The following is a 21,568-nucleotide window of genomic DNA, read 5'->3' as shown; positions in this document are numbered from 1 at the left end:
AAAATTATTTAATCTAGTGAGAAAATTGGCTCCATTAAATGTCAGGACTGAGAACACTGCAAGACATGATCTGCAAAGCCCAGCCAAGAATGTCAGCACGCAGCAGAGGGAAATATAAGAGTTGTTTCAACACTGACCAAAAATTGAAGGACTATTTTCCTACAGTAATTTATTTCATGATGACACTAAAAGATTGAAAGGATGTTTAGATGAAAACTTGTTACCGATGTAAAATTGTGTATCTGGTTGAAAGTACAAAATTACTATCCATACACAAGAAGCACCATATTTGTATATGTACAGGTTTCTATACATTTTTAGGAAAACTGATATTTTGCAGATGTACCTGCTTTCAATGAACAAGTAATTCACAAATAAAAAAGTAATTAACTATTGCACAATATGAACTCCTTAAATTCTATTTTCATAGAATCACAGAATAGTTTGGGTTGGAAAGGACCCTAAAGATAATCCAGTTCCAAACCCCCTGCCATGGGCAGGGACACTTCCCACCAGACCAGGTTGCCCAATTTGCTGGATGCAGGTTGCATCCAGCCCGGCCTTGAACAACACCTCCAGGGATGCGGCATCCACAGCTTGTATGGGCAACCTGTGCCAGGGCCTCACCACCCTCTGAGTAAAGAATTCTCTCTAATGTCTAATCTAAATCTACTTTTTTTTTTTTTTTTTTTTTTTTTTTTTTTTTTAGTTTAAAGCCTATCACTGCACCCCCTGACAAAGAGTCCCTCCCTAGCTTTTCTGTAGTCCACCATAGGTACTGGAAGGCCGTTGTGAAGGTCTCCCTGGAGCGTTCTCTTCTCCAGGCTGAACAACCCCAACTCCCTCAGCCTCTCTTCACAGGAGAGGTGCTCCAACCCCTTGATCAACCTTGTGTCCCTCCTCTGGACTCACTCTAATATGTCGTTTTTGTGCTGGAGTCCCAGAGCTGAATGCAATGTTCTATGTGTGTCTGAAGGAGGTGTCTCAAGAATGGAGCAGATTTGGGCTTCTCTGCTTGAGAGTATGTCCACGGAAAGATGTGTGGCTTGGCTGCCAGGAATAGATGGAACTGGTCCTAGAACACATAACACAAGAGGTAAAGAGTAAAGACAACCACCTGGAACCCAGTAAGAATCAAAGCTCTCTGGAAATATGTTTTAAAGCACGTAGAAATTTAATCAATGCTTCAGCATTTATCTAGTGGGGATGAGATCAAGTTAAGAAACTTAGAAGATATTTTTTGACGTGCTTGATTTGATGTCATTTAGCCATTTCTATTTAACCATTGAATGGCTAACTATGAAGCTACTGATGAATACTATATTTCACATGAAATGATATATATTCCTTTTACCTAAGGTTTTGGGAATTTATTGATAATTGAAAGGAGTTTGGGAATATTCAGCCATATATAATATATGGCTGAAGAGTTAATTTTGAGATGTCCTGGGACAACCAAGTCCCCAGTGAATAATTAGACTGTGTGTAGGAACAGTAAAAAAAAAAGTTGGCATATAATAAGCAGATGTGAAATTAACCCAAATTGAGGTAATTTTAATTTGCATAGGAATGGTATCTTTTTTTATCAAATTACAGTTGGTAACAATGGCTACACAAAACTAAAAATCATGCCTACTTCCACTTACAGTGCAGCTCAGCTCCAAGGCCAGCTCCATTTCAGCCAGTTTATAAATACTTCAGGAGGTGTCACAGTTCAGGTTCAGTACTCACCTTATCTCTGCATTGAGAATCTTTTCACACCAGTTTGGATCTCCAAATTCACTTGCAAACTTGTAAATTTCATGAGGTTCTATGCAGTTTTAATCTTATTTTCTATGATTATTTAACATTCACAATTTAAGCAGAATGTTAGTTTTATCACTTCTTAAAAAGAATTGTAAGTATCTTTTTCTAACTCACAGAAATGTTAACATCTGTTTCATATCATTGTTTGCAACTTCCTACTGTCCAGCCAGGAAACAAGACCTGTTAAAATACAGTAGTAGCTATCATGAATAAATGCAAGGGATTTACCTCATCCCACCTAGCAGATCTGGGTTCAGTTGTCCATGTACAGCTGCTTTATATGCTGAAATATGTATTTTACATATACAAATAATTAAATACTATATTTTATATAAAACAGCCTTTACTTCTTTTTCATAAGGCCAGATAATGTAGCAACAAATCCACTTTGAAGAATGTTTTGGGTTTGGGTAAAAGTCTCCCAGCTAGGCCTTGAGGAATACATACATGCCTTTCAGCAACCTGAAAGGATGCGCTCATTGAAAACCAGAAGACAAAATAATTTGAGAAAGGTCTTGAGGATGATGTCCAGCAAGAAATGGCACCATCTGTACAGCATAAAATCAGAAAGCATCTCTTGGCTTTCCTTTTTTCTCACTTCTCATGCTCCTGTTTATTTTCTTAGCTGCAAGTATATAACGTTCTGCCATTTACTGAGCATTTGCCCAAGTATAAACAGACAATTAACAAGAAATATAACAAAATATATGACTTCTGTCCCAGGAACAGCTATTACTTTCATGAATACAACTTAATGAACATTTATTTCCCGCCTTTGGACAATTTATAAAGATAAAAGTGTCTCAGAGCCCACTTCACCTCTCATATCAATATTATCCCTGCAGCAACTTTAGTGCCTGTGTGCAAGTAATAATGTAATGTGAACTGTGGTTACCTTCCTTTTCCTGATCTCCTTTTATAACTCTATTGTTTACTTTCTTTCCCTCATACCTCACTGTTTGCAGATCCCATTTGTATTTGTTTCAGGCCATCCTTGCATTTAGTAAGCCAACACATTTTGATAGCGCTTTTTTTTTTTTTTTTAATCTGATGGCTTAATTTAAGCTAACAAAACACCTGATAACAGATCACAGAGATTAATTACTTTGTACTTTGTGGTAGACCCTTACTTAGAGAAACAAAACAAAACAAAACAAAAACAGGATGCTTACAGTGTATGGTTTCCAAAACAACAGTTCCTATAATGTTTTTAGTCATTATAGTAGAGCACATTGATAGTGCATTTTAAGGATTTAGGATTGTATTCAGACCTCTTATTTTAAGTATCAATCCTAGACATTGCACTGCCAAGCCAAAAAATTAGGTTCTTGGCTCTTCAGATCACAGAAGTCCTTTATATCTTTAATAATGATACATAAGTGTCTCTGAAGAGCTCCAGAAGATGAATCGAATGGTCTCCACGGATATCTATGGCTCTTATCTGACTACTGAAGTCTAATCACCTGGCTCAGATGTGAACATTTATGATCGGAGCACATCCCTAGTGTTAGGTGCTCTCATTATTTAGCCAGTACTTCAAAACTGATGATCTCTGAGAAAAGCATATTTAATGTCTGTTGGTATCCTAATTTAAGTGGAATTTAGTAGGCTAATTAGGGCTCTAAATATTTACAGAAGTATATATCGCTAAGAACTGTAACATACCCGGAATGTATTGTTGTTTGCATGACACTACTATCTTTCATCTTCTAGATTAAATGTTGAAAAGATAGTTTATTTTGGCAGAGTAGGAATAGCAAAATGCTACTACATATATATATATATATATAGTTTACAAAAATGTCATTTGTCTGATATAAGGAGAAGCCTCTAAGCCTTTCCTATAAGATGGAAGGGTTTTTTGTTTGTTTGTTTTTTTCCCCTTTCTGGACCATGAGCACACGAGCTTTTTTTGTAGAAGATATTCTCTCTTCCTCTGTTGTTATTATTATTATTATTAATGGTTTTGGTTGTATTATATCCTAAAAAATGACAGTATAAAACTGTATGGAATTGATTAACAGTGAAAAAAATTAAATATTATTTTTAACTTCTAAGCTCTGTTCTGTGCAGAACAATGTTGTGACCACTATAAGAAAGGTCAGAATGGATTACAACAGTAATTCAGAGTTTTTAGTGTAATTAACTTCTCCACTCCCAGATTTAAACACTAAGTCACTAACTTTATGGTGCTGTTTATATGGAGCACTCCAGAGACAAATGAAACTCTTCAGTTTGAGAAATAGAGCTGATAAAAACTGGCTTTGTTGACCTTCAGGCCATGCTTCAAGATCATTTTAAGAAAAGGTGGTCATAGAAAAGGTTTGTGATTTTGACATATGTAGTAGCTGAGGAGGCTGTACTTATCATGTTTCCCATACAGCATTTCTCATTCCTTCTTCTTCTTCAAAAAAGCAGAATAAATATATATATATTAAATATTTGGAAGGGTCTGGCAAACATATTCAGGTTGAATTTCAAAAAAAAAAAAAAAAGCAACAGTGTTGATCAAACCCTCCAATGTTTCATAGTTTCATTCAAAATAGGTGCTTCCTGAAGTATAAATCTATTCACTCTGGGGAAATGACATAAGAAAATCAGTCTGCTTTTCTATAATGGTGATTGCCACAGCAACAAAATGAATAAAAGAAAATATATATCAAAATAAATCAAAACATCAGAATGAATAAATGACAACAACACTATAATATCAATACATTTGACAAGGCATATTGTCAAATGTTCTTACTGAAAAACTTGTGATACCATAGTAATATCAGGAAAAGCATCCTGAAATGATGTGATAATGTCTGACAGCAAAAGGGAATGAATGAAGGTTATAGACAGAATAATACAAAGAAAATAGCAAAAGTTGCCAGAGAAAGTTAATGGAAGTTATATGCAAATGATATAAACCAAAGTCCTATAAATGTTCTGAAGGTAAAAAACACAAAAGGTTTTCATTAAACAGTGAGAATTAAGCATAATCGTTACAATTAAAGACTTGAGTATATTTGTTGGGTCACATAAAGGAAATTAGGAAGGGCAATAGTGTGGACGTGTGGACGATATTCTGCTGCCAACATTCAGACAAATCATGCAACTGATAAAGACTTTATTTCTGATAAATTTTCAGGTATTCACACAGACCTGATAGTGGAGACTTTTAGTAGTGAAGTCAGCCGCAGCAGCAAGTTGGCCTTGCAGAAAGCACACAGTCCTGCCTTCCCTTCAGGAACCCTTAATCCTGCCATCTGTGCCTCTCTCTTGGGCCCGAAGCAGCAGCACGAGGGAAGTCGCTGTAAAGAAACAAGTCCTGAGAGCACGTTTCATTGGAGTAAGGAGGTAGGCCATAAATTTGGGGAAGTGGAAATGAGAAAGGAAGACAGTGGGAATAAATAGGCATGACAACCAGCTGACTAAACATGAAAACATCAGGGGAAAACCAAAATCAGTGTGGAGATGAACGGTGCTGGAGGTGAACTTCTGCCTCTTCTGAGAAAATTAAGGCTTGGAAGAAGTGAGAAATATTGTGGGCATAAAAACAGTAATGTAGTAGCCAGAGAAGCACTTCAAATTAATTGATTGTTGTAGGGTCATGCCATAAGAGAACCAGATTGCCTTCGGGGAGCATTCCGCTGATTGGCTTTTCAGAGTCATCATTTTGGTTCTTGCTACTTGCTGGCCACACAGTTCTTTACAGTATCAACAGGATAAGATACTTGTTTGAGAAATATTCCTACACAGAGCAAGTATGATACGTATCACACTATTAAACCTCCTGAGCATACATAGAGGTGTCTACGTGACATCCAAGTTTTAAGAAGTTAGCTATTATCACAGTACAATAATTCTTTTTTAAAATATATATATATATTTTAAAAATGGAAAAGAAAAATGACAAATTTATTACTATTCCTTAAAGGAACAAAAGGCAGATTTCCAAAGTAGTCTATCACCCAGTAATGTTTTGCCAAGAATAAACCAAAGCATACACACCACACTGAATAAAGTTTATTTGAAGCCACTGCTTCTATAAACTTGCCCTGTATGATTTCTGATGTTAGCTTTCTGACCACTGCAGTAATTTCAAAAAGTTGTGCTTTCCTCCCCCATAAACCGTCCTGTTTAGTCTGGGAATATTTTGAAAGCAAAACAACAAAAGGAACTATTACACAGTGATAAGAGTTTATGAAAAAGATGTCTTTTCAGAGAGTTTATGAAAAAGATCTTTTCAGAGAAGTGTGTTCCAGTATCAGAGCACAAGTAAGCATGCAACAGTGTACTTTTCTCTACAAATCAAAAATATACTGATTCTCCTCAAAGTCCCACGGACTACTCCTAGGCTAATTTAGTCTCTGTATCTTTTAACACAATTTTCTTTTCTGAGATTGTTATATAACGCAAAATTTACCAATGTGGGTGGGTGTGTACGTATTTGAATCAGTAATAGCTTTATGAAGCTGTGCAGGTTCCTTCACCGACCCAGCATTTTACACAAAAAGCCAGTCAGCTAGTAGCTGCTGACAGATCCTCGGTTTAAGTAATTTGGGCTGGATTGTATTAGAAGCAAAGGATGCCCCATTTTTTCAAATACTTTGTTCTAAAAGCCTTTCGCTTTCTCTTGTGTATAGTAGAGGGTACTCTGGAGGTCCTATAACATAAGGTGCTTTACAATGCCATGGTTTCTTTGCTACTGAACCATGGAAGATGCACCGGTGTGAGCAGCGGGGCTTTGAGGAATTGGGGCAGAGCTTACCTCTGAAATTGACAATGAGAGGGAGGGTGAAAGACTACAGAAAGCCTATCCTAGGGACACGGCAAGTAAGGAAAACTTCTCCTGCTCACTGTCCCCAGACAGTGACCATCCAACCTGCCTGCCCTGTGCCCGGGTGCCGGAGGGGCGTGAGGAGGGGGCACCTGCGGGTGTGGAGACGGGGAGGAAAGGTCGGGGGGCAGCCCGGGAGCGGGCCCGAGGACAGGGGAGAGGGGCGAGGGGCCGGAGGGCGATGGGAGGGACAGGACGGGCGGAGCAGAGGAGGGGCCAGGGCGCCGGCAAAGCGGCAGGGAAAAGCCGCGGGGGGACCGGCGGCGGGCGAGCCCCCGGGGGGAGGCAGCGCGGAGCAGCCCCGCAGAGGAGGAGAACGGGGGAGAAGAGGGGGGGGGACAGCCACGGGGAGGGGCGGGCCCGGGCACCGCAGCCCCCCGGCGTTAGGGGCAGGGGGAGCAACAAGGCGGGGGTCCAGTGAGGGGAGTGTCACATAGACTGGCGCTGAGTGGCTTCTCCCCTCCGCAGGGCAAAGGCGTCCCCGTCCCCGACGGCGGGGAAGGCTTTGCGGTGGTGCTGGTGATGGAGGGGGGCCGGGGCTGAGCTGCCCCCCCTCGGAAGGCAGCGCCATGTGAGCGGCAGCCGCCGTCCGGGATGTGAGGAGCCGCCCGGCCCTGCTGCATCGCCCCGGGAGCCTCCCTCGTTCCCTCCCCCCCGAGGGCCTCCGCGCCGGAGGCTGAGCGGCGGGCAGCATGACCGAGGTGAAGGCCAAGGAGCCCGGAGCGCCTTCGTCCGCCCGAGACGGGGCGGTCCTGCTGCAGGGCCACCCCAGCCGCGGAGAAGCGGAGGCCATCGACATCGCCCTGGACGGGCTGCTCTACCCCAGGAGCAGCGACGAGGAGGAGGAGGACGACGAGGAGGAGGAGGAAGAGGAGGAGGAAGAGCGGCGGCGGCAGCAACGGCAGCCGGGGGAGGAGGACCGCGACTCCCTCTCGTACCGGCCGGGGAGCGGCTCCCTCCCTGATAAGGACGCCCTGGACAGCGTCCTGGACACCTTCCTGACCCCCGCGGCTCATGCCTGGTCCTTCTTGGGGCCGGAGGTCCCGGAGGCTCCCGGCGCCCCCATGAGCCGCGGCCCGGAGCCGAAATCGGCCGAAAGCGCTGCGGGGGCTCCGGCTGCCAGCCCCCCGCAGCCTCCTCCGCGGCTCTGGCCGGGGGGGGACGCCCTGGCGGCCGCCCTTAAACCGCCCCCGGGCACCGAGGGTCCCGCCGCGACCCCCCGGGGCAAAGCGTCCGGGCTGGGGGCGCTTTCCCCCCAGGAGCGCCCCTTCCCCGCCGGCAGCCGGCGGCCGGAGCAGGGCTCGGGCTCCGGGGGGAGCCTGGCCTCGGCCCCGGCGCCCTCCCCGACGGCTGCGGAGCACGAACCGGGAGCGGCACCGGGAGCGTGCCCGGGGCAGGACTACCTGCATGTGCCCATCCTGCCGCTCAACTCTGCCTACCTGGCCTCCCGCACCAGGCAGCTGCTGGACGTGGAGGCTGCGTACGAGGCCAGCGCCTTCGGGCCCCGCACCTCGCCCTCCGCCCCCGCCCCGGATTTCGCGGATTACGGCTACCCGCCGGCCGACGGCAAGGAGGGACCCTTCGCCTACGGCGACCTCCAGCCCGCCCTGAAGATCAAGGAGGAGGCCGTCGGGCTGCCCGCTCCGTACCTGGGAGGCAAGGCAGCCTCCGCCGACTACCTGCAGCCCCCCCGAGCCGCCCAGGAGCCCTCGCTGGAGTGCGTCCTCTACAAGACCGAAGCCTCCTCCCTGCTGCCCGCAGCCTACGGGCCGCCGGTGCCGCCCGACAGCCTCCCCTCCACCTCAGCCTCCGCTGCGCCGCCGGGCCTCTACCCGCCGCTGGGCCTCAACGGGCACCAACCCCTGGGCTTCCCGGCGGCCGTGCTGAAGGAGGGCTTGCCCCAGCTCTGCCCGCCCTACCTCGGCTACGTGCGGTAAGGGCGGCCGGCGGCGGGAGGCCGGCGGCACCGCAGGGGGTGGGGGGCGCTGCCCCCCGACGGCGCTCTCGGAAAGGGGTCGAAGGGACGGCCCGGGGAGGAACGGGGACAAAACGGCACTCGGCGGAGCTCCGCTGGAGATTTTAGACGGCCGCCGTGGCCGCACGTCTAGTTTGGGGCTGTCTGGGCGCGCTGGGGTGTCCCGGTCCTGGTGGGAACGCACCCAAGGTTTTAATTTTGCAGCTGATGCTCATCTGGGCACGGTTACTCTCCGAGAGAAGCGGCATTTTTGTTATGATTGCTTCATACTGTGCAATATAGTAACCAGCTCCACAGAAGGGAGGAGCAGTAGGTTCACCTCTCTTAATTGACAGGTGGTCAGTTAAATACCTAAATAATCTTCAGAACATTATTGCTGGTTTGGGAAAAAGCAGTTAAATACACCTAAAAAACCCTGAAACATTTTAAATATCTATATTAATTTACTACGATGAACACGGCTTACTATGATGCCAAGGTGTTACTTAGAAATATTTGCAAAAATAACTCTATCGTTTTAATAGAAACATATGGATTTTTATAAACATAATGATTAGCTAGATTAGCCTGTTTTGTTTTGTTTTTATTTATTTATTTATTTATTTTTTGGTAAGAAATACAGAAGTACTCATCACCTCAATGTGCTCATCAGAATTAGGTACTGAGCAGAACGCTGTGACTGAACAGGAGGCAACAAACCAATTATTAACGATTTTTCTAGCTGAGATAAAGCTTGGTTATTTCCCATGTGAAGGGGGGCTTTTGAAATTCAATTGACTTCTATTTGATTCTGTCTCTGTACCATTCGGTGTTCAGGAAAAGATATAAATCAGTATGACTTTACTCACATGACTTGTTGATCAGAGGAAGATGAACATTTTGATAAAGAGTTTCCTAGAATGTCCCCTTTTTATCTAAAATGGGTTAAGATGCTGCTATGCGTTTTGCTCACTACTTGCCTTTTTAATGACTAGGCATACGTTGCTAATGTGCCTTTTATCCTAGTGTAGAGAAACCTCAAGCTGAAAGGCAATCCTGCCTTTTTTTTTTTTTTTTTTTTCCCCTTGTCCTAAGATGTATAAAGGACGCTGTAATATAAAGCTCACTAATACAGGTAAGTAGCTAACCGTTGCAAATCTGGATATTTCATTTCTCTTCTTTTTCTTTTGAAGGCCAGATACAGAATCCAGCCAAAGTTCTCAATACAGTTTTGAATCTCTACCCCAGAAGATTTGTCTCATCTGCGGTGATGAGGCTTCTGGTTGCCACTATGGAGTACTTACCTGTGGAAGTTGTAAAGTCTTCTTTAAAAGGGCAATGGAAGGTACTATATCATGCCATTGTTCCTCATTATTTGAAATATATCTTCCTAGGCACTGCAAAGAACATACCCTTTACTTATTGCTGATCTGTGAGCATGATCACTGTAGTCATACTTTTTTTTTTTTTTGGCAACTCTAAGTATGATAGCGAATACTAACTAAAATATTTCATTATTAACTTTACTAGTATTATTTGTTGTACTTTCACTGGTTGCTATTTATTATTGTTCATCTTTTAATCTTTCTCAGTAAGCAGAGTTTCATCAAGATCTTGGGAAATACAGAACTTGTTTTAGAAAGTGTAAATACTATTTAAATGAAAATTTTGTGGGTATGACCTAATCATATGCAGATAGGAATTTATTTTGGCTTCAATCTTTTTTTTTTTTTTTTTTTTTTGAAGTTATATGTAATTTTTCTTGCTTGCAAAATGCAGAATTTGGCTTCCTGAGCTTTATGGAACTAATTCAGGTTGCACTGAACTATTTCAAGTCAAATGGGTTTAACTTTTTTTCCAGATAGATATTGAGTTACAAAGCCAAACTTCAGGTTTTACAAATCAGTAAAAATACTTTTTTTTTTTTTCTTTTGGAATTATATTATACCTTGTCCATATATGCCCACTGAGATTTTAAATACAGGAGCAGATTGCTTTATATACTTCAGCTGATGAAGCAGTAAGACAAATCCGAGTAAAAGAAAAAACATTTTATTCTTTGTCTACTTTTCTCACAATTCTTATCTGTCAGAACTTGGACATTAAAGTTTCTGTTCCATACTCTTAACAAAACTATTGTTGCACTGTGTAGGATTACTTAAAAGAAGAAATTGCATCATGTTTTCTTGTTGTGATATATAGTTTATTCAATGCTATAGAGTTTATTGCTCTTCAGATGAAAAGGGGAATAACGGGAAATTAAAAGCTCAGCAAAATACTTTAGTTAGAATTGTTTCAGTATGCTGTTTCTTTCAATTTTAAGCATATGCTCACTTATGCTTGCTTTATCAGACTATATATCTTCAAATCGAGACCACTAGACTAGATGTGCCAGATGAACTAATTAGCTTTGTTAGTGCCACATTTTCTCTAATACATTTAATAGTATTCATGAAAAAAACAATTAAAACATATTTGTTAGGTTGCAATACAGAAAAACACTTAGCTTTTAAGTTACAAGGCATATGTTTGTTTCACTGACTTTGTTGTCTCTTGGTTTGGCTTCACATTCTTTGCTTTTGGTTGTTGTACTGCATCAGACATACTCTTAAAAAGTCAGGAAGCTGAAGTTTTAAGAAAGAGTGTAGTGTAATTTATGAATGCCATATTTTAAGAGAAGGTTTATTTATTCACTTTTCAACAGTAGTATTTATTTTTTAATTTTGTATTTTAATTTGATTCTGTAACTTTTGAAGTTCATCTTTTTCCTAAACTTGTATTTGTACAGTAGGTGAACCTACTCAAAAACATATCCAATTACTGTTCAGCATATATACTTTATTTAATGCTAAATTATCATTTATCAGCAGGCATATAAACTGCTACTAGGGATTTCTTCAGGCTGTTTTCACTGGGTGTTTATGCAAAAGCTGTATTAGCAGAATATTACTGATTCATTTAGAAATACACAGAGAAATAAGAGGTCAATACAGTTACACAAACAAAAAACTTGTGTTTCTCATAGCATCTTCATACTTACCATTTTTTAAATTATTCCAAAGACTGTGAGTGTGGTGAAGAAGTGTTTAGTTTTTTTTTAGGAAGAGTATTCAGAGAATTGACAACTACCCCAGAGAGCTGGACTATGACAAGAAAAACTACAGATTAGTAGTTTTTAAGTTTTATGGAGAAGAATGACAGAAATGAGCAATATGGGCATGAGCAACATGAACAAATGTAGTTACCTAATTTTACATAGAAGGCGCAAGTGTAAAGAGAGTTCTTTAAAAAGATGGACTTCCTTATTTTAACTGAAGCAGAGGATAAAATTATTAGCTTTGAAATGGATAGATATCCAATTTCATTTAAACTTAAAGTATTTTTTCATTTATTACTTGTCAGAAATAAAGGTGACAAACTACTCTCTTGTAAAAATAAAAATAATATTTTTTGTAGATACCAGAGAAAGCAGCGTTTAAAGATTCACACATTTTACTGAGAATTTTTCTTATGTAGTGTCCCCTTGCCCATCATTTCTTCGAGTGGGAATGCATTACTTGCCTTCTTAAATTTTGAATACTACTCCATTTTTTTTCTCAATATTATTCATGCAAATGAGATGCTAAACTTTTTGAGTGCAAATTCATAATCATAAATCTACCTTTCATATACTTTCCATAAAGTCCTGATCACCATGAGAAATTAAAACATGGCTGAAAATAGAAGGTATTCCTACTACTTGGATTTTCTATATTTAGATTTCTCTCTCATATGTTATAAAGTTTTCAAGTGCATACATAACAAGGGACATAATACAGCAGTACTGACTTTGTTGGAATATGCCTATTTTCTATTTTAATTACTTTTGTAATTTTAGGTATGTCGGCAGTTTCAAATCTAGCAGCCAACATATATATATATTTTTTTTTCACAGAAACCAGCATTCATCATACACTTTATTTTTATTTATTTATTTTTTTACTCACCCCTAGTGTGTGGAAAATACAGTATTAATTAAATGCTTTCTCTGAGGTAGAATGGACCATTTTGCTATCCAGAAAACTCCATTTTCTATCACTACTCTTTCTGAAATATAATCAGAGCACAATTCAAATCCTCAGTCTGAATTTGAAACTGTACAGGTGAATCTAAAAGTTTCTGTACTAAGTATGATTTAACCATACATTTGAATAGAACTAGGCGGTATCCGTACAGTGTAACAGTGGACCAGAACTGTGTGAGGATCACTAAGATGAAAGCTTAAATTTAGAATTAAATTATTTTACAACACTGGCAAAGAAATTCTTAGCTATGTATGGTTTGGTAGATATTTTGTTTTTTGGGTTCCTGGCTTCCAATATGTGCCTATACATATGAAGAAGAAGATGTTTTTTATTCCATAAGTATATTTTACTCTAAGGAGAATCCTAAGACATTAACTAAAACTGCAAATCTTTTTTTTTTTTTTTTTGGGGGGGGGGGGAGGTAGGGGGAGGGAACTGTAGTAAAACGAATATAAAAAAAAAAAAAAACCACAAACCTTTGTGCTAGAGGTGAGAAGGAGAAAATGCAGGTAAGGGATAAAAATACTGACTTTTTAGGAAATATTTATTTGCATAAAGAGGTTATATGCTCTTAGTTGGTTAGCTACAAAGAGCTGATTTACCAATCCACTGATTCAGCTGTTGTAAAAATTGCAAGGCTTTTTAAAAAATACTCAAAGATCTTCTTTATTTACCATGGAAATAATAGAAGTTTCTGTTATTTATATTCAGTTAAGAAATTTTAAAATACAAAATTGGATTCAGTATGTAGATGGGTTAGTACTGTTCATGTCTGTGAGCTGAAAATTAATGGCAGTTTGGAGTTACCAACCAAAGAATATTCAGAAATAAAGTTTAAAATGTTTTAAAAATTACAGAATTTCCACATTTGCAAAGTAATATGCTGTTGATGGTCAGGCATTTTGTAAGTGCTACCAATATATCTAATACAAGGTCACAAAAAACAGATAAAATATTGCCAGTAGAGTTTAGGAGAATGAAATTTAGGAAGTCAATTCATACTTACTTAGCTTTAAATTACCATACAGTCATAAATAAATATGTATCTTATAATAGTATTTTATAAGATACAGTATCTTGTAAGCTAAAGTATCTTATAACATAAATAATATCTTATAAGGGTATCTTCACAAAAAATCATGCAAGGCAACTGTGATCATCTCTTACCTTGCAGTTGGCTGTGTAGTACACGACAGTGAAATTTCTGTCCTGGAGAGGAACTCCCCTACCTATAGAGTTGTGGGTTCCTGGTGTTACATTATCACTAATGCATCATTTCTTGGTGGCTTGCATTCTTGAAAGTCTATCCAGCGTAGTTCTACTGATGAAAAATAAAAATCACCTAGAACCAGAAAACAACTTGAAGTGCTGTTTCCCACTTCTATTTTTTGTTCTATATTTATAAAAGTATTTGCCTTCCTTTGCGCCTTGTTTGTGTTACTTCGACATGTAATGACAAGTGGTTGTGTGAACCTGAAGAGTTTGGGGCTGACATAAATACATGATATTGCAGCATATGTGTTAAGAAATAACTCTTGGTTTGTTCAAATATCTCGGACCCTATTATTAAGTTGATCTAATGAATATATAGGAAATTTCTAGTTTTAGTATGTGCTTTAATTTCAAGGTAACAGCGCTGGACAAATAACAATATCAGGGAACAAGCTCAACAACAACAGCAGCAACACTTAGCTGATGACATGTGGACATTTATTTTCTCTGAGACCTAAGTCTGGCAAACCCTGTGGGTTAGAAAATAGTTTCCATGAGAGTTTTCACTGTCTGTGTATGTAGGTGGAGGAAGGTGTTGAACTAAGCATGAGCTACGCCTGTGCAGTGAAAAGGCTGAGCATTGTTTCAGCCAGCCTTTCTGATAAAGTTTATCTGACTTGTGTTACGTATAAGCAGTTTATGATGACAGTGTGATTCGCTACTTACGCAGTGAAATACTCTGCGTGAAGATTGCCCCAAGTGTACTCTTACATAGCTTAAAGATGTTAAGTGGCACAGCACACCAAACACTGATTGAAAAAATATCTACTGATAGGAAGTTCTATTTGGAAAGACAGTGAAATGCCATAATATAGAGACCTTTTAATCTATGAAATTGATAAAGCAGCTGTAAAATGTTTCCCGTTCTCCTAACTCCACAGCAATTTTCTGTTTTTAATCCCACTTTCTGTGTTCTTGGAATCAGAATTTGGTACGGTGTGTACCATAAACCTGATAGTCATGAAAGTTTCATGAAGCAGACAAAGCATCATACTGCAAGTTGAGAGATGAAAATGTTTTTCACTTAGTATATTTAATGTTATTAAAGCTGTTTTATTTTGTACATGACCAAAAAGTGTTAATGTACAGTAAACTTAAGTATATTTCCAAATTCAAATATATGAAGTTACCTCTGTGAAGGTCCTAAAATTCAACTGGCAAGTCTCACTTCTGTGAGAGCAAAGAATTTACGTTACAAAAAGGGAAAGAAGATCTATGCAGATACATAATTGTGTATCATATTTCTAACTTACAAAAAGTATTGTTGCTCAGCCATTTGACAAACATTAATTTGTCAATTTGATTGTGGCACAACAATGGAGTGAGCAAGGATAACATTCATTCTTGTGCTTTGGGTGTAGTGCTAATGCTGGGCTTCTTACTGCTCTCTTAGTGACTGTACTGATTTCCTGGTAGAGATGTCTTAGAACATAGTTGCAGAAATGTGAATTACCAAAATTTTTGTCTTAATGTTATATACTGAGTTTAGAAACTGTATTGAATATTGCATTAAACATCTTTTCAGTTGGATTTGAAGTTATTTCAGGTGGTGTAGGTCTGCTTGCTTTACAGAGCACCAGCAGCTGAGTGCTTAGCGTTGCTGATTGGTCCAACTTCAGATATTCAAAATGGGAGTAACCTGAGCTGTGCATCTCGAGTTCCTTCTATAGCAGGTGGAGAGAAACAGGAACTTCTGGGAAGTAATTCATTGACTTGTTTTGCGTATCTACATAGGATGAAAATGGCGGTACTCTAACAGGAAGTATTTCTGTATACTGAACATAAAAGGAGTGTCAGGTGATGATGTACACTCTCTGCGTTTGGTGGTATAAATCCCACCCATATACCACCAAGGTAGCTCATATCTTTTTAGAGTATAAATAAATATAATAAGTATACAAAATAAGTGTTTAAGTATTTATAGTCAAACTATTACTTCCTAAAAATGCACTTAGGTTTGACAGTGTCCATCTCCTTAAGCTATATATCCATTCCACAGAATTGATGATTAAGAGATGGTTCTTTAGAAGAAAGAAAGAAAGACCCGTGGAAAGACTTAACAAATGTCAATTGTATGTTACAGTATGTTGTTGTCTGTGTTGATACATGGCTGTACTTCAGAGGTTTCCTGGTCATACCTAGTCAACAGCTCCTGCAGTTTCACAAGTGGCTGTTGGTTAATATCTGTTAGCATCCGAGTACATTTCAACAACCTGGAATCTTTTGCAGTTAAAGCATGAAAAGAGTTGCATGTGACATTGACATCCTGGAAAATGCTGTCCTATTCTTGGCAAATAATTATATGAGTTTCCACAATCCCCAACTACAGTGGAGATTTGTGTGAGATTGGTTTCACCAAACTGAAGGCCAATCTGGACATCCATATTTGGGCTTCCTTTGGAGATCAATAGGCTATTAAAGAACTCCAATTTGAACATTACTCAAGGTTAAGATAAATCACATCCTAAAGTACCCATTTTTTTCTCCAGTGCCCAAGACCAGAGTGTACACTACTTGCTCTCCTGGATCTCTACACTTTAGAATCTAATTAGTCAAATGAATCCTTTCTTCACAGTTTTTCAGCAGTGTTGGGTGTTTTGATCACAGGCAGCAACATATGTGTTTTTTTTTTACATGTTGCATTTTTCTGCTACTAATGTTTTTAGTTTTTTCTACCTTCATTACTTTTCTACCTTCATTACTTCATTAATTTTTCTACCTTCATTACTTTCCTACCAGTTCAGATCTAGGACCAGGCAAAGAATAAGAGAAAACACACAGTGCAAATTTCATCAAGGCAATGTGCTGTAATACTTTCACTGAAATCAGAATGATGGGATGATTGAAATACAAATGTAATGCTTCTTATGTTGGTAGAATACAGCATTCAGGGATCAAAATAACAAATAGTACTTTAATGATGTATACTTCTGAAATAGTTGGTGTGCTTTTAAAGTACACTGGATGTTCGAATCCTATGATCTATAGTTATTTTATAAGAAATATAACCTTCACTGACAAAAAAAAAAAAAAAAAAAGATAAAAAGATGTCAATTTTATCATTTTAGATATTTATATTAATTATGTAATTAATCACTTAAAAATGGTGACCATGGAACAATTGTGACAGACTGCCATAAAAATAACTGGAAATACTGATTTGTAGAAGCCAGAATCATTTTCTGAAATATATTAGCTATGCAGCATTTTTACTATTGTCAGTTCCTGTACTTAGACACAAAGACTTTATGCCTTTCAGAATGTTACTGTGGTAAATATTCTAGGAAGACCAAATAAAGTCAATGTAAAATACTAACCCTTATTTTGCAGTTCATGATGGTTTCTGTAAAACAGGACTTAATTATGGTTTTTGTTTGGTGGTTGGTTGGTTGCTTGAAGGTGATAGAATAAATAGGGAAATTACTAAGGTTAAAACAAAACAAACCACACCCAGTATTACAACTTTTAACTAACCAGAAGTGAATGAAAACAGTGTAGCTACATTTAACTGATCAGTTTTGTAGATAGCATAAATATAATGTGCATAGGTTGCTGTCTGGAGAAGTAATTTTTGGAAGGAAAAAGACAGTGGTGCAGTGTTCACAACAAAAGGCAAGATGATTTTCTAATCAAGATAAAGGAGAAAGAAAGAGTCAGTTAAGGATATTGCAAACACTGGAAGTGTTTTTTTGAAGAGAAGAAAAGCAATGCAAGATATATGGTAGTTTGAAAATGCTGTTTCCCTTCCAAAGAAACCATTTTTGGTTTGTCCACTTAGCAAACAAAATTAGGCAGAGGACTGTAAGATATGCTTACAAGTTAACTACAAATTAACGGATAATGGACTGGAAGTGTAACAGAAGTTTGTTGTAAGTAGAGTTATATGAAAAATTAGTTATCAATCTGCTTAGCAAAGTAAAGTAGAATATGGGAAATATTAGATTTGACTTAGGAATGAATGTTTTATAGTTGTGCTTCCTTTTTGAACAAAACATTTTTAATCAATTTGCTTTTTTCATCGTGTGTAGTTAAGGCAAAGAAATGAAAGACTAGCTTCACAAAGATGAAGGAATTGGTAGTACCTGTTAATGCTCACAATCCCCATCACTGAGTACATAGAAGAAGTAAGGCAGTCACCCAGGATGTAAGAGCTGTGTTCATCATGTCTGGAGTGAGTCAGACACACCCTTTTCTCCTTGCAGCTCGTTAGGCCAAAGGATGCCTTGGGCTGTAATCATTCTTCACTGTTTTCACTTTAAACTATATTGTTATGAGGGGAGGAATTCCATATTATTTCAGCAAGAAAAAGAGTCCAGGATGGAACATATTCCCAAGTTACTCTTCTGCCCACTGAACTCTTGGCTGTGAAGCAGATCTGCATTAGTAGCACGTTTATTATACCACTATGGACTTTATATAGAGTAGCTGGTTATTTGTGTAAGTGCATCTGTGCTGAACTGCTGCCAGTCTGTGCAGAAGCAATGCACTTGTTTGCAAACTCTCCTTTCTTCCTGTCTGAAAATAAAAGTACTTTATAGGGCTGTAGTCAGGACACCTGCTTAATATTTGGGAAAAAAGTTAACTTTGATTTTGATGGTCAAGGAGGGAAATGTAATGTGAGTCCCTCAGTAAATACTGTTTTCTTTACAAACAGGGTAAGGTCAGTGGGGAATGTGGTTTGTTGTTAAGTCGTTAGAGTTTCAGCCTCATTTCAGTGACATCTTTATTTCTGGAGAAAATGTTAGCACTGAAGTGAAGTTGGTGTTAAATAATTTTAAAATGATATTTGAGGTGTGTGGAATCTTGGAGATTGTAATCGTCTGTAATGGCATACAGGGACACGAAGAGAATACTTTGAGTATTACAAACTCTGTAATATAGGTTCCTAGTTCTCCAAGACCCATGCACATAAGCCCACATTGTGACATGCAAGCTTGACACAAATTTGCTTTTTTGCACATGGGAACAGTATAAATAGAGCAGTGGTTAATTTAGATCAGAGCAAAGGTCAGTCTAGCTGTTTTTCTCATTTCTGATGAGGAACTAGGCTAGACTATTTGCCTAGTTATGGAAAACAGTGATAGAATCAGCCCAAATCCAGAGTAATGTTTACCTTAGTATAGTATATTAGCTTCCAGAAGTCAGTCATTCTCAGAAGCTACATCTGGACCATTGTGTTTAGTACACATAGGTGAAACTATTTTCCATTTTATTTATTTTAAAATCATTTTTATTATCAGCTTTCACATGAATGCCTGACAGGGATTTAGTGAAAAAGTAACTCCTTTGGTTTTAATATTTGCTTATATAATTAGCACTTTCTATTTCTTATGGTATGAAAAACACTGCAAGAGGAAAAGAACATGTTGGGAGTAAATTATTGAACAGAAGCTGGAGGCTGGCTTTCATGAAGGAAAATGTTGACATTGAGTGGTACTTGGCCATAAAATAATTTACAAAGAGATGCATTAGATATCTTCTGGTTTTAGACAGAAAAATAAAAATAAAAATAGACTAAATAGAACAGTGTGGTGTGTATTGTGAACAGAAGTCCTCCAGAGGTTGGAACAGGATGGTTTCATAAGAAAGCATTGATAAGTAAAAATGGTATGGGGAAACAAAATCAACTATGGGAGAGAGAGAAGACTTGAGAAAGTGCTTTTATTTGCAGACAGGAGGAAATGAGAGTTTGCAAACAAGCATGTTGCTTCTGTGCAGGCTGGCAGCAGTTCAGCACAGATGCACTTATACAAATAACTGGCTGCTGGCATGTGATACTCCTTGTGCAGATACATTTTCCATCTTTGCATATCTGCAAAATTTCAGGAACTTGTTAATTCATTTGAATCATTTTAAATAACTTACAGTATGGCAGTGAGCTCAGTTAATAACCAGATTTTAAAGACACTGTATGTGCAGCATTTCTCAGAGCTGTAGTACTATTACTGCAGCTTTACAGTCACAGCAAAAACTGTGACTGATTGTGTTGGTGTGTGCAGACCATACACATCTTAATCACTTTCTCATATACACGTGCCAATGTAGCATTAGTTATTGAAGTACTTAAAACTGCAGTTGAACGACTACATTAGTACTTCTGCCTTTGCTAAAATAAAACTTTGATGGAGGTTAAGAAAACTGGTACCCTACAAGAATCTGGAATGATTCAGATGAAATCTCTGTATTTTCTCCATATTTAATCAAATCTACATTACAAATTGATGCTTTGAGGTCTTGAGAGAGCTTTTTTTCACTTTTAAAGATAGGTGAAAAGGAAACGTATTCAGGAAACTTAACATTGGGGGAAAACTTCCTAGAAAGTAGCAGTTGTCAGAAAGTTGTTAGATCCATATTTTTGTAAGAAATACAAATACCAGCTTTTGCTTTCTCATCTGGGCCCTAGTGACTGGACAACTATCTTGGTTTTTGTGTTTTATCTCCTAGTTATAATAACATATAAAAGATGCTGGGTGACATGCTACAATTGAACAGGAATTTTGTCTTGGCAGGGGTCTTTAGATACTTCATTAGTACATGTATTTAACATTACTGCAATATTCACATATTTAAGCAAATCAGTGAAAATACAGGTCATCCTAAGGACTGAGATGCAACAAGCGATTCTAAATGATATATTTTCAAATAAATGTTTAGGTATACCATCAAAACTTTGCAAATAGCTTAATTGAAATTTGAAATTAATTTGAAATTAATTAATTTGAAATTGATTCCCATGATCTGGAAATTAACTAAATATCTGGCATGTTTTCCATTTCTTACACAAACTGTCCTTCATGTAGTGACTGACACTTAAATATTAATGTCAAGCAAGTAATGGGTTCTCAGAATCCAGCTCTTGACAATGGTAGAAACACAGATACAGTTTCATGTGAGATTTGTATATCTATATGAGATCCAGTCAGATGACTTTGATGACTAAAAAAGCCCTGACAGGTGAGACTAAGTGAAATACTAAATAATTAAACCTTATATATCCTTATATATATATATATATATATATAAAATATATATATAATGTAATATATATATATATATTTTTTTTTTAAAAAAAAAAAAGCTTCAGCTCTTTTTTTTGTAATATACTTTAGATTGGGAAGTGTCAGGGGAGAGATTGGATAGCTTTTTCCTTTTTTTTTTTTTATTTCATACTAGTTTCTTCTTTATGGAAGAAACAAACTAGGTAAAAACATAATAAAGGTTAGGTTACTGGTACAGTTTATGAAATAAATAGGAGTGAAATAATACTTTCTGAAGATCAAAGGAAATTCTTACTGCACCTAAATTCCAACAACGGTGCTTCATTTCTCTCATGGTATGCACTGAATTTACTTAATCTGTTCTATAACTCAGAGGTGGTATGCTGTATTCACTAGAACATAGGAACATTCAAGAACAGTTTTGATAATTGTGACTCATTTATGATTTGGTCAGCAGATGGGAAAAAATTGTTCTGTCTTGGATTTATAATAACTGGTGAGTTGTTACATAATGATGAAGTATTTCCTACATTTTCAGTTAATGTGGAGGTTGGATCTACTGATAAAGCCTAAGTTATGAAGAGGTTTCTAAGAGCTGTAGTGAACTTTAAAAGTGTAACTGCAAATTCTAAATTTTACAATGTAT

General features: G+C 38.5%; 1 protein-coding gene across 2 annotated transcripts in view; it reads left to right on the top strand.

Annotated features, from left to right (window-relative positions):
- The first annotated feature begins 7,199 nt into the window (after window positions 1–7,199).
- Window positions 7,200–21,568, top strand: part of PGR (progesterone receptor) — a 39,424-nt gene continuing 25,055 nt past the window's right edge. For both annotated transcript variants that reach the window (XM_082756571.1, XM_082756572.1), the window contains exons 1-2: window positions 7,200–8,567; window positions 9,782–9,933. In XM_082756571.1, the coding sequence (XP_082612697.1) occupies window positions 7,327–8,567; window positions 9,782–9,933 (1,393 nt within the window). In that variant the 5' untranslated portion in view covers window positions 7,200–7,326. The remainder of the gene's footprint in view (window positions 8,568–9,781; window positions 9,934–21,568) is intronic.

This window comes from Aythya marila, assembly GCF_965140915.1.
Source record: "Aythya marila genome assembly, chromosome: 1".
Lineage (NCBI taxonomy): Eukaryota > Metazoa > Chordata > Aves > Anseriformes > Anatidae > Aythya > Aythya marila.
Note: the sequence above shows the minus strand (reverse complement) of the source record. Positions and strands in the feature narration are given on the sequence as shown.